General features: G+C 43.4%; 1 protein-coding gene across 2 annotated transcripts in view; it reads left to right on the top strand.

Annotated features, from left to right (window-relative positions):
• The window catches only part of KIF2C (kinesin family member 2C), a 63,066-nt gene that overhangs the window by 26,093 nt on the left and 24,755 nt on the right, over positions 1 to 12,218 (top strand). For both annotated transcript variants that reach the window (XM_060231694.1, XM_060231693.1), the window contains exons 11-13: positions 4,857 to 4,947; positions 5,509 to 5,572; positions 6,757 to 6,848. In XM_060231694.1, the coding sequence (XP_060087677.1) occupies positions 4,857 to 4,947; positions 5,509 to 5,572; positions 6,757 to 6,848 (247 nt within the window). The remainder of the gene's footprint in view (positions 1 to 4,856; positions 4,948 to 5,508; positions 5,573 to 6,756; positions 6,849 to 12,218) is intronic.

Here is a 12,218-nt window from a genome sequence, read left to right as displayed (position 1 = left end):
AGCTGGCAGGTGTGTAAGCATGCAGGTAGTGTACAGAGGTTACTACCATGGTAAACATTTTTAAAATATGTGACACCTGTTGCATGGAGCTCCTTACTGAACATTTGAGTTATGATGAAGTTGTACATCTAAATCATCAAAAGAAATCTAGAATTTTACAGTGATCCACCTGTGAAACCAGATAAACTCATTGCTGTATTTACACTCAATTCAGACATCACATCAAACATTTGTTGCACACCCACTTCAAATAATGGTTTGATTTTGATTTGAATACAAACTAGATTTGTCAATTCAAATATCTTACCAAACTTAAGCTTCCTTAACTATGGCTTAGTTTGATGTCTAAATTGAACCAAAGATGATATTCTGTATGCTTACTTGTTGCTTCTGACTGTCTTTCAGTAATTAACATTTAACTGCCTTTTTTTTTGTAAGGAAGGTTGAAACTTGTGTAGAATTTGCACTGTTAATAGAAACAGCCTGCAAGCTTCCTTCTATCCTGTTGCAGATAGACACAGTCCATCTGGAAGTCCCTGCATTGTGCACGTAGTATAATTATGGCATGCTAACCCTCTTCAGGGACATTGTAGTTCTGTGTTGGAAACAGATATTTTTGTACTTCAGGTTTTAGGTCTATTAATGTATCTAATTCTGATCAGTGACTCCAGATTACAGATTTTTAAAAATCTAAACATGAGGTCATGTATTGATAGGGAGAATTTTTCTACAAATCTAGAAGAATTCTCAGATTTGCAGAAAAGCTGAAAAAGCAAGGTGGATTTAAACTAAAGCAAAACTCACCTACCGTTGTGAAAGGAGGCTGCAATGGGATGAGAGGGGGGACTGTGCTGGCAGGAGGGATTGGGGGAGGTGATGAGGAACACAGTATGAGGGAGGGTTGAGTTGGAAAATGCTTACCCCTTCACTGCTTTTGTGTCTTTCCCCCCCATGTTCCTGTTCACTCTAAGTCTCTTGGCAAGGCAACCCAGCTGAATCAGGTCAAAAGTGCTTTTGCCTCCAATCCATGCCCATTGGATGGGCAGCAGCAGTGGCTTGGAACAGAACCTTTCCAAGCTTTCAGAAGATTTTGGGAGGCTTTGGCAAGAGGGTAGGAGTGACTGGAAGTGGGTGGGGAGAAAGAGAGAATACAGTAATGGGAAAGGAAAAAGGAGAAAGCGATGGGAAGGTGGAGTCAAGCAATAGGGGAGAAAGTGAAGCTGCAAGAATGGGATGTTTTTTCCCCCTGAGTCCTTGCAGGTCCTCCTCTAATTACCATCTGTATACTAATAGCCAAGTCAGCTAAATCTGAGGATACTTAAATCTGGTGATTGGAGCCGTGAACAGGCAAGACAGATCTTTCTACAAACTTGGAAAGCATCCTAGGTTTCAAAAAAATGTGCAATCTGAAATACCTCCCCAAAATGATAAAAGGGAGTGCCTGTTGCTTTAAGCAGCAAATTCCCTCAGTGGCTGTTGGTAGGCAACCACATTATTCCAAGCTTGCTTCTGTTAGTAAAAGTCAGGGGGAAGGGATATATTTATTATATACCCCATGTCTCTCCATGGGGAAGACCAAAGCAGCTTACATTATTTTCCTCTCCTTTTTTATCTGCACAACCCTGTGAGGTAGGTTCCCTAATCACCCAGTGAGCTTCTGCAGCCGGATGGGGATTCAAACCTGTATCTCCCAGACCCTACTCTGAAGCTCTAACTGCTACTCTGAAGGTCACAATGGCTTTCATAGTGTGGCAGCTGTTGAACAGTAGCAAGCAGCCAGTCCTAATTGAGATGCAAGTTGAGTAATATGAAGTCACCCAGAGGTTGCTGCCAGGCCTAGCAACCTAACTTTATCTGCACCTCCATCTTAAGCTTTCCCTCCCCACCCCTGGCAGCTTCTGTCTAGGAAAACTAACCTGGTTGTATAGTGTCAGCCACTGAGCAGGTCCAATTGCATGGAAGGGAACCCTCAAGGGCTTGCAGTACCTCACTTTCCTGTTTCTCCCTCCGCCTACTATATTCTCTTTCCCTCCCCAGCAACCGCCAAATCCTCTCCCCCTTTCTCTGCCTCATTCTCTCCTTCTAAGCCATTCACCAACCTACCTTTTATCTGCCTCCCATATTCAGCTATATTTATTATATACTTTGGTCTCCCCTATGGAGAGACATGGGGTATATAATAAATATAGTAATAAATGAAGTATATAATAAATAGGTTGGCTGTTTGGTAGGAAGATTATAGTGTTGCCTACTCCAGGTTAGGAAATTACTAGTAAATTGGATATGTGGTTTGATGAGGGAAGGGACCTCAGGGGGGTACAATGTCATAGATTCCACATTCCAAAGCAGCCATTTCCTCCAGGGGAACTAGGTGGGGGCTGGAGACCAGAATTACAATTGTTCTCCAGATGACAGAGATCAGTTCCCCATGAGAAAATTTCTGATTTGAGAGCGGACTGTATGGCATTATACCCTGCTGAGGTTTTTTCCCTCCCTAAGACTCCATCCCCAAATCTCCAGGAATTTTCCAACCTGGATCTGACAACCCTAAGGAGAACTGATCTCTATCACTGGGAAATCTGTTGTGATTCCAGGAGATTTCCAGGCCCTACCAGGAGGCTGGCAACCCCAGAAGGAGAGAAGGAAGTCGGAAATGAGAGGCTATGGGGACTTTCAGGAAAGGGAAAGAGGAAATAGCAGGGAAGGGGGAAATGAGATGCCTTCCACAAGTCCTTGTGGATTCCCACTTTCTATAAAACCAAAAAAACACCCCAGGTTTGCAGAAAAAGATAAATCTGAAAATACGTTGGGGTTTTTGAAAAACCCTCAGAAGATAAAAGGAGCCGCTGTGGCTTATGAAACAGATTTTCTTAGTGGTTATTGTTAGGTATTCCAGGCTTGGAGTTTCTGTGAGTGAAAGGTGGTAGGGAAGGCCTTCTCCTTCACTCTTTTTGATCTTTGAGGGGAAGGCTCACTGGGGCCAGGCCTGAGGCTAAAGTTGCTAGCTCCAGGTTGGGAAATTCTTGGGGATTATTGGTGCAATCTAGGGGGATGGGGTTTGGGGAGGGGCCTCAGCCAGATAAAACGCCAGGGTCCACCCTCAAAAGCAGCCATTTTCTCCAGGGGGACAGATCTCTATAATCTGGAAATCTGTTGCAATTCCAGGAGATCTCCAGATTTCACCTGGATGTTGACAACCTAAGGCCTGGCAGTGACCTTTGGGTGACTAGATAGCACCTGGTTTGCAAGGGGGTCTAGCTGCTTGCTACTGTTCAGTAAAAGTAGCCGCCCTGAGCCCGCTCCGGCGGGGAGGGCGGGATAGAAATAAAAAATTATTATTATTATTATTATTATATAAAAGGCACCCTGCAAAAGCCAGCATGGTGAAGTGGTTAAAACATCAGAGTAATGTTTAGGGAATTGAATCCCAATCTGGCTGTGAAAGCTCACTGGGTGATTTTAGGCCCATCACATAGTTTCAGCCTAACCTACCTCACATGGTTATTGTGCAGATCAAAAGGAGAGGAGAATCACTGTGGAGAAAGGTGAGGTATGAATGAAGTGAATAAATATAGTAGAAGATGGGAGGCAGATAAAAGGTAGGTGTATGTCTGAGAAGGAAAAAATGAGGCGGGGAGAGGATATGGGGGTTGTCAGGAGAAAGGAAAAAGGAAATTGTGTGGGAAGGAGCATACAGGGGAGAGTGAGGTACTACGCCAGAAGTCCTTGAGGGTTCCCTACTGTGCAAGTGCGCCTGGCCCAGTGGCTGGCACCACATTGCTGGGCCATAGTTTTTCTAGATAGGCTGCTGGGAGGGGGGTGGGAAAAGCTGAATACAGAGGGGCAGATAAATGTAGACAGTTGGATGGTAAAGAGAGAAGGAAGCAGGAAACAGGGAGAGGCTATAAGGGTTTTCAGGAAAGGGAAAGATAAGATAGTTTGTGGGGAGGATGAAATACCTCCTGCAAGTTTTTGCAGGTGCCACTTGTTTATAGTTGTGGCCTTCAAAAAGTAGAAATAGATCTTTTATGGGAGTGCAGAAAAGATGTTTTATGACCACTGTGTCCAGTCCCCTCCCCAGCAGGGGATTCTGGCTTAAAAATACACACACACACACACACACACACACACATATATACATATATATATTTGTGCACGTGTGTGTCTACACCTGGAAGTCATGTTGGCCTCTGGTGACTGACCCCTTCTGGGGGCCTGGAGGATTTTCAGGGAGCTGGCTGTATAATTCTGTCCCCACTTCCCGACTGGTATTTCAAGGACAGTCTCCCATCCAAGTACTAACCACAGTTGACTCTGCTTAGCTTCCAAGATCTGTGGTCTTAATTACTACACAAATGAAATAAGAATTTTAGCAAAAGATTGTTGAGTATTTTTCATGTGATATCAAAGTGACTCATATGAACTACTCACAATTTGACATGATAATGAACATCTCACAAAGGCCACTTAGATATTCAAATAGAAACCAATAAAATATTCAGGAAAAAAGTATCTTGGTCCTTGTTCTGGAGCCTAAGGAGGCTAGATTCTGTGAAATGACTGATCCAGCTAGTGGCACTGTTACCAGAGTGGTGTGGCTGGATCATGTGGGACACTTTATGAATTTGTAATTTGGACACTTGTGATTATACAAATGTTAGACTCCTGATCTTTGTTTCCCTAATCAATTTGTAATGGTGTTTAATTTTTTTAAACATGAATTTATTACAATTAGCTTTTTAACTGAGTATTTCTTATATCTGGCCTATGTAGGAACTTGGATTTCATAAATGCACTTGTGCAGTGATGCAAAATATAAGTTAATCTACTAAACTATATTAATTATGCTTGCCCAGGTTTACTGCTAGACCACTTGTGCAGACCATCTTTGAGGGAGGAAAAGCTACATGTTTTGCATATGGTCAGACTGGCAGTGGAAAAACGCACGTAAGTGTCTTGTTCCCACATTCTGGTTTACCTAAGCTATGTAACTGATTGATTCAGCCAAGGTGTAAACTGTTTCTTCAGACTTGTCTTAAGATTTTTGTCCTTTAAGATGAAGATAATTTTTAATCAATAGAGTAATTAAAAGCTCTAGCAATAATTTGCATAAAACAGGATTGTCCTGGTCAGTTTACTCAAATCTCCTGCACTGTGGGGAGCTGGGGAAGCGTCTGTCTTTCTGTGCCTTTCCTAACTTTCTACCATCCCAGTCAGTTGGTACTGCTGTATTAAGCATTGTTTTGAAATCTGTTTTAGAGTATTACTCTTGAACCATAATTGACATTTGCAAAGTGACATACCTGTATTACCTGGTTTATGTGCATATTCAGTCTAATTATGCATTTTTGAATGAGGGCTGTGGACTAGTATTGCATCTTGGCTCTAATGGAATAATAGTAAAAATACCTTGCATATTTGCAAAACTGATTAATCAGAGAGAGGCAAAGATAATGAGATACCACTACAGCTACTAAGGATGTTCACTAATACATGTTCTCTCTTCAGACGATGGGAGGAAACTTCTCTGGGAAAATGCAGAATGCTTCCAAAGGAATATATGCTTTTGCATGTACGTATTGTCTTTATCAGAACCTTAATAATAATAAGAGGCAGGAATATGCAGATGTCTAGGTCAGGCAAGCTATGTCTTCCTAGTTAAGTATTTTGTTTTAATTGCTGTTGAGCCAGAAGCTGTCTTCTTGCCTGAGGCAAGGGTTCTTTCAACGGATTTGGGTGGTCAAAGGAAGCTCAATGAGGCCAAGTATTATGGCAATACAAAACAAACCACAATATACATAAAGAAGGTTCCTCACAACCTTAGTCACTGAAGGCTTCTTACAGCAGTGACAGTTTCCAGTAGCTCCAGGTCTCCAACAAAGCCCCAGTAAAGCTAGTCTCGTCTTCCTCTGTATCCTATTAAGGTGCAGCGTTCTAGCATGGGTATCACGTGGCAGGTATCACCTATTAAGGTGCAGCGTTCTAGCATGGGTATCACCTGGCAGGTATACTAAGTCAGGTTGTAGGGCTTGCGCCTGACTTTCTCTTTAATAGGAAAGGAATAGACCTAGTAGCCACTTGGATGGATCCTTCATTTCATTTTCATTTTATTTAATTTATATCCTGCCCTTCCCACCAAAGCGGCTCAGGGCGGCTCACAACACAAAAGTTCTAACATAGGATTAAGTTTTAAAATACATCAATTTACAACATTTAAACAATAAACCAGTAAAAACAGTAAAACAAAGCCATTTACCAAAGTATCATACTACAGCCTTCTATTCGAAATTTTCAAATACCGATCAGTTGTATGCCAACCGGAAGAGGACTGTCTTACAGGCCCTGCAGAACTGCCCAAGGTCCCGCAGGGCCCTCACCTCTTCCGGTAGCTGGTTCCACCAGCAAGGGGCTGTAATTGAAAAGGCCCTGTCTCTGGTCGACTTAAGTCGGGCCTCCTTTGGCCCGGGGATTGCAAGCAGATTTTGAGAACTCGATCTCAGCACTATCTGGGGAACATCCTAACTACCAGTATGCTTTAAGCTCTGTTGAAGTTCCCTGATAGCACCATTCCCTACTCCTCCTTTGTACCACTTTGGTATAATGGCACTACAATTACTAGCGTCTGTAGTAAATACTTCAAATAGGGGACTTAAAGAAGTGCTTCACAACTTGTGGAAGCACTTTGGGGAAGGACCTCAAAACACACAACATTGTTTAAAAAAACTTATGTCTTGTAACTATTCTTTCCCTTACCAGCACAGGATGTTTTCCTCCTTCAGAACCAGCCACGGTACAAGGCTCAAGGCTTGGAAGTCTATGTAACATTCTTTGAAATATATAATGGAAAGGTGAGATCAAACCACTTCACCCATTTCCATGTTTTAGAGCCTTTCTAAACAATATATTGGTAGTAGAATAGTAATGTTCGGCCTAGCATCATTTTTGTTGGTGCAAGTTGGAAGTGGCTGTCAGTGTCATTTTCTGCTTTCTGCATATGCTGCTTTGGATCCTGATCTCTTTGCAGCTTGTCCAATAGTTTGCATAGTTATAACATTATCAAAGTGGAGACATTTGAAAATTTGAATGATCAGCTGCTGTCCCTAACTCACAGGTGTTGCACTCGGCATTGGGTAATTAAACAAGGCTTCTTAAATTGTGGAAAATGAGTTTCTATGAAATGATTAGATTTGTAATACACCTGTTGATTCTTGTCACAGTCTAAGTTACACATTATAGATACACATAGAATTGTAGAATCAGAGTTGGAAGGGGCCATATAGGCTGTCTAATCCAACCCCTTTGTTCAATGGAGGATCAGATTAAAACAGGGGTGTCAAATATGTGGCCTGCAAACAGGAAGAACTGGCTGTCTCCTGCTTCTTTCTCCTGGCTACTACTGCTCTTGTGTCACTAAGCCTCTCTTCCTCCTTAGGGAAGGAAAAAGAGAGTGCACTTGTGTGCTCCGGAGAAAAACTCCCTCCATTCTCTCCTGTGTCCTTCACTGGGGCTGCAGCTGCATAGCCAAACCTGTCTTCCCTTGTTTGGGGAGGGAGGGAGGTGGAAGGAAAGAGAGACAGAGCAAACAAGAAAGAGAGGTAGTCCCATGGCACCTTTAAGACCAACAAAGTTGTATTCTAGGTGTAAGCTTTCCTGTGCATGCACACTTCTTTGGGGAGGGGGGAGATTCTTCTGACAAGCCCTGGTTGGTCGGTCGGTCTCTGTCTCTGTCTTTCTGTCTGTCTCTCTCAGGTACACACACATTAAAAAAGGAAGGAGGGCAGGAATGAGATGCATTTGGGATAAGGGGAATTAAAAGAAAATTATTTTGGCTTATTCCGAAAAGTTTTTTTTAAATAAAGATTAGATTTCTATGTGCCTTCTGGGGTTTTATTTTCTTTCAAAAAGACCCTGATTATGAATTACAACACTTGGATTGGATTCCATGGTTTAATGACTGAAAGTAGATGACTATTTGAAAATACATTTATAGTTCCATATATTTCATTTCAACATGTGGTCTCTCTTTCTCTCTTCTTACTTCACTTGGCTGCCTTTCTTCACATTAAACCCCCCCCCTTGCTTTTTAAATTTTTTATTATCACTAGCAGTGAGTGGATTTTGTCCAGTCTGAAAGCAATACATTATTTTACTTGGAGAGATCCTCCTTTTCAGGTCTAACAGATGAAAAATAATAATAAAAGAAACCTAACAGCACAGATTTCAAGCTTTATTAGTGGAATGGAGCAAGAGTCCATTAGCACCTCAGGGACTAACAGAATTTGTGGCAGGGCATGAGCTTTCATGAGTCACTGCTCACTTCTTCAGACTTATGTCCATTTATTCTTTGCATCCTCCTGGACCAGAGAACTAGGTTTTTTGTGTCATCAATGGTGATATCTCTATGCCTACTACGCCTCTGCATATCACTCCTAATCCAATCAAGTCTATTGCCAGTTGGCATCTGAAATAATCTTAATAAAGTTTATATCCCTGGTACTTCATGTTACATTTTATGGCACACACAGTCCAGCCTGACAAAGTGACATTTATGTCAGATCCAGCCCTTGTAACAAATAAGTTTGACACCTCTGGTCTAAAGCATCCAGCCTCTACTTGAAGACTGTCAGTGAAGAGGACAGTACCTCCCTAGGCCACCAATTCCACTGCTGAACTACTGTTACTGTTTATTTGTTTACAGTTTAGATTTATATCCCACCCCTGTCCCACAATGCAGGGCTTGGGGTGGATCACAACATTAAAAAAATACATACAACTGAACCATAAGGACCATTATTAAAAAGATTTAAAAAGTTAAAACCTTCTCCCAGTACCTAGAAATATTACAGACAGAAAACATCTAGTAGACCAATAGCTGCTGAAAATAAAAAAAAATAGCCAAAGGCCTGCTGGAAAAGCTCTATCTTACATGCCCTGCAGAAGCTTAAAGAAGAAGAGATTGGAGTTATACCCCACCCTTCACTCAGTCTCAGAGTGACTTGCAATCTCCCTTCCCTTCCCTTCGCCACAACAGACACCCTGTGAGATAGGTGGGGCTGAAAAAGCTCTCCAAGAACTGCTCTTGAGTAGAACAGCTCTGAGAGAGGTATGACTGACCCAAGGTCATACATGCAGGTGGTGGAGTGGAGAATCAAACTCAGTTCTCCCAGGTTAGAGTCTGTTCACTTAACCACTACAGCAAACTGACTCTTTTGATAGGTCTTGTAGATCACACATCTCTTCTGATAAGGCATTCCGCTAGGATGGGGATATGATAACAAAAAGTCCTTACTCTAGTGGAAGCAAATTGGAGTTCCCGAGGACTAGGCACCGTCAAGAACTTGTGTGATGATGAGCGCAAGCAGCATGGGAGGTTTATATCAGGAAAGGCTGTCCTTCAGGTATGCTAGTCCCAGACAGTTTAGGGCTTTAAAGGTTATAACCAACACCTTGAGCCTAATCCAGAGACAAATTGGCAACCAGTGCAGCTGCCTCAAGACTGGTGTATATGGGTAGACCAAGATGACCTCATCAAGAGCCTGGCAGCCGTATTCTGGATCACCTGAAGTTTCTGAGGTATCCTGAAGGGCGGCCCTGTGTCAGGTAGTTGTAGTGCCGTCCATGGCATTCCTGTCAGGACTTGCAGCACCATATTCTGGACCCGTTGGAGTTTTCAGGACAAAGTCAAGGGTAGGCGAGCATAGAGCAAGTTACTGTAGTCTAGCCTGGAGGTGACCCTTGCATGGATTACTATGGCTAGGTCCGAACGAAACAGGAGGGGAGACAGTTACCTAGCTTGGTATAGATGAAAGAACGCCACTTTAGCAATATGTGCAACCTGGGCTTCCATTAAAAGAGAGGCATCCAGGGTCACTCCCAAGCTCTTGACGGTTGGCACTGGTGTTAGTAGTACCCTGTCCAGAACTGGCAATCTGCGCTCCAACTCCAGCCCCAGTCCCCCCAGCCACAGAACCTCTGTCTTTGAGGTGTTCAGTTTCAGTCTACTCTTCTTTAGCCAGCCCCCTACGGCCTCCAAACCCTCAGCCAAAGATGATGGGACTGAGGCTGACTGGTAGCCCAACAGCAAATATAGCTGAGTGTTTTCCTAATATCCAACCAGTACCTTTCTGCCTGTAATATAAACCCATTATTGTGAATTCGATCCTCTGCTGCCAGCTCCCTGCCCTTTTCTGACAGCTTTTCCAAATAATTAGAAAGCAATCGTGCACCCCCTCAGCTTCTCCAGACTGAAAATTCTCAAATCCTTCAGCCTTTCCTTGTAGGGGTTGGTTTCCAGTCCCCTGATCATCTTTATTGTTCTTTTATGCACCTGTTTGTCTACATCCTTTTTGAAGAGAGGCCTCCATAACTGAGACAGTACTCCAGGTGAGGATGAAAAAGAACAAGATTGCCCTTGCCATGGCCTTTTCTGCTGACACATCACTGGACATGATAACACTATGGACCAGAGCAATGGCATCCAACATTACAGCAAGACGTAACACCTGGCTCTGCAACTGGGAAGAAGAACCATTCTTGGGTGGCTAGCATGCCCTTTAAAAGCATGCATCTTTTTTGGTGAAGGAATGGACAGATAGCTGATTAAAGACAAGAAGAGGTCTTTGCCTTCATGCAAGAGGGAACACTAGCTGAAGAAACGCTTCCATTCCTTTTGTGACCCTAAATGGACTTTTGGTTTCCAACTTTCAAAACCCACCAAAGGGAGATGGCAGCCCGAACAGGCAAGAAGCACTAGCTCATCTTTCCATAGACCTGCAAGCCCCAGACCCCATGGGGTCCCAAGAACAACTCAGCATGACTACTACAAAGATTCAGACCCACCAAGTATAGGAGGATGTCTTCAACTGTTTGTAGCTCATTGGGAGGTGACAGTGGACAACAGGTGGGTTATGGATATGGTTGCAAATGGCCACTCTCTGGAATTGTACTTCACTCCTCTTGCCAGATTCATACAAGTCCCAAGGAAGCTCCTTCTTTAGGCCTTTCAGCATTTATTGTCTATTGAAGCAATAGAAGTGGTTCTGGAGGCCCATAAAGGCATCGGGTCTACTCAATCTTCTTTGTAGTTCCGAAAAAGAATGGAGACGAGAGGGCCATTCTGGATTTGAAATGGCTGAACAGAAGACTGAAAAAGTTCAGGATGGAAAATCTCAAAGCCATACTCTTTATTGATTCAGAAAGGAGAATTCCTGATGTTAGTAGACCTGTCACAGTGTTATTTGCTTATTCCAATTCAGGAATCCCATCAAATCCCATGCTTCTCTTATAATGGTCTGCATTTCCAATACCAGGCTCCTTTGGCTTCAAGACAGCACCAAGATCACCAAAAGATCTGCTCTTGCTGGTGGTGCATCTAAGAACACAGGGAGCTTCCATTTTCCCGTATCTCGATGACATCTTAATCAGGTCACCCTCTTTTCAACAAGGTATAATGGATATGTATCTAGGGGTTTCTTGCCTGCAAGACCATAGGTTCATTATCAGCATGGAAAAGAGCTGCTTGTTCCTAGCCCAGAGAATTCTCCAACTGAGGGTTACCAAAGACACAGTTTGAGATGGTGTGTTCTTATCTCAAGAGAGACAGAAGATTCTGACATGATACAGGAGCTCACCCAACATTCCCAAGAGGAAGTTAGGACCTTGGTGAGTCTTCTGGGGATGTTAGTGTCATGTCAGGACATTGTTCCATGGGCCAGGTTACATGCTCGCCCTCTCCAAAGGTTCCTCCTCCCTGTCCAGGATGTTATACCCAGCAGGCAGTTTCAGCTAGTCGAGCTTCCAGTATTGCTGATTCAGGAACTCCAGTGGTGGATCTCCCCATCCAGGTTCCAGGATTGGACCCTGCTTCAGGACCCGAAGATGCTGTTGATGACTTCAGATGTCCGGATGCCATTCTCAGCAGTTGGAGAGAGCACTTTCAGGAAAAGATGGCACAAAGAACCTGGTCCCAGGAAGAGTCTACTCAGAGCATCAACTTCTTGGAGCTCTGGGCTATCAAACTCTGCCTCCTGACCTTTCATGATCTTCCAGGACGGGGTGGCCAAACTGTGGCTTGGGAGCCACATGTGGCTCTTTCGCACATATTGCATGACTCTCGAAGCCCCCACCGCCCTGTTAGCCAGCTTGGAGAGCCGAAGATGCTGTTGATGCCTTCAGGTGTCTGAATGTCAGGAGCTGAAGATGCTGTTGATGACTTCAGA

This window comes from Heteronotia binoei, chromosome 2, assembly GCF_032191835.1.
Source record: "Heteronotia binoei isolate CCM8104 ecotype False Entrance Well chromosome 2, APGP_CSIRO_Hbin_v1, whole genome shotgun sequence".
Taxonomy (NCBI): Eukaryota; Metazoa; Chordata; class Lepidosauria; order Squamata; family Gekkonidae; genus Heteronotia; species Heteronotia binoei.
The sequence above is the reverse complement of the archived record's forward strand: the minus strand, read 5'-3'. Positions and strand labels throughout refer to the sequence as shown.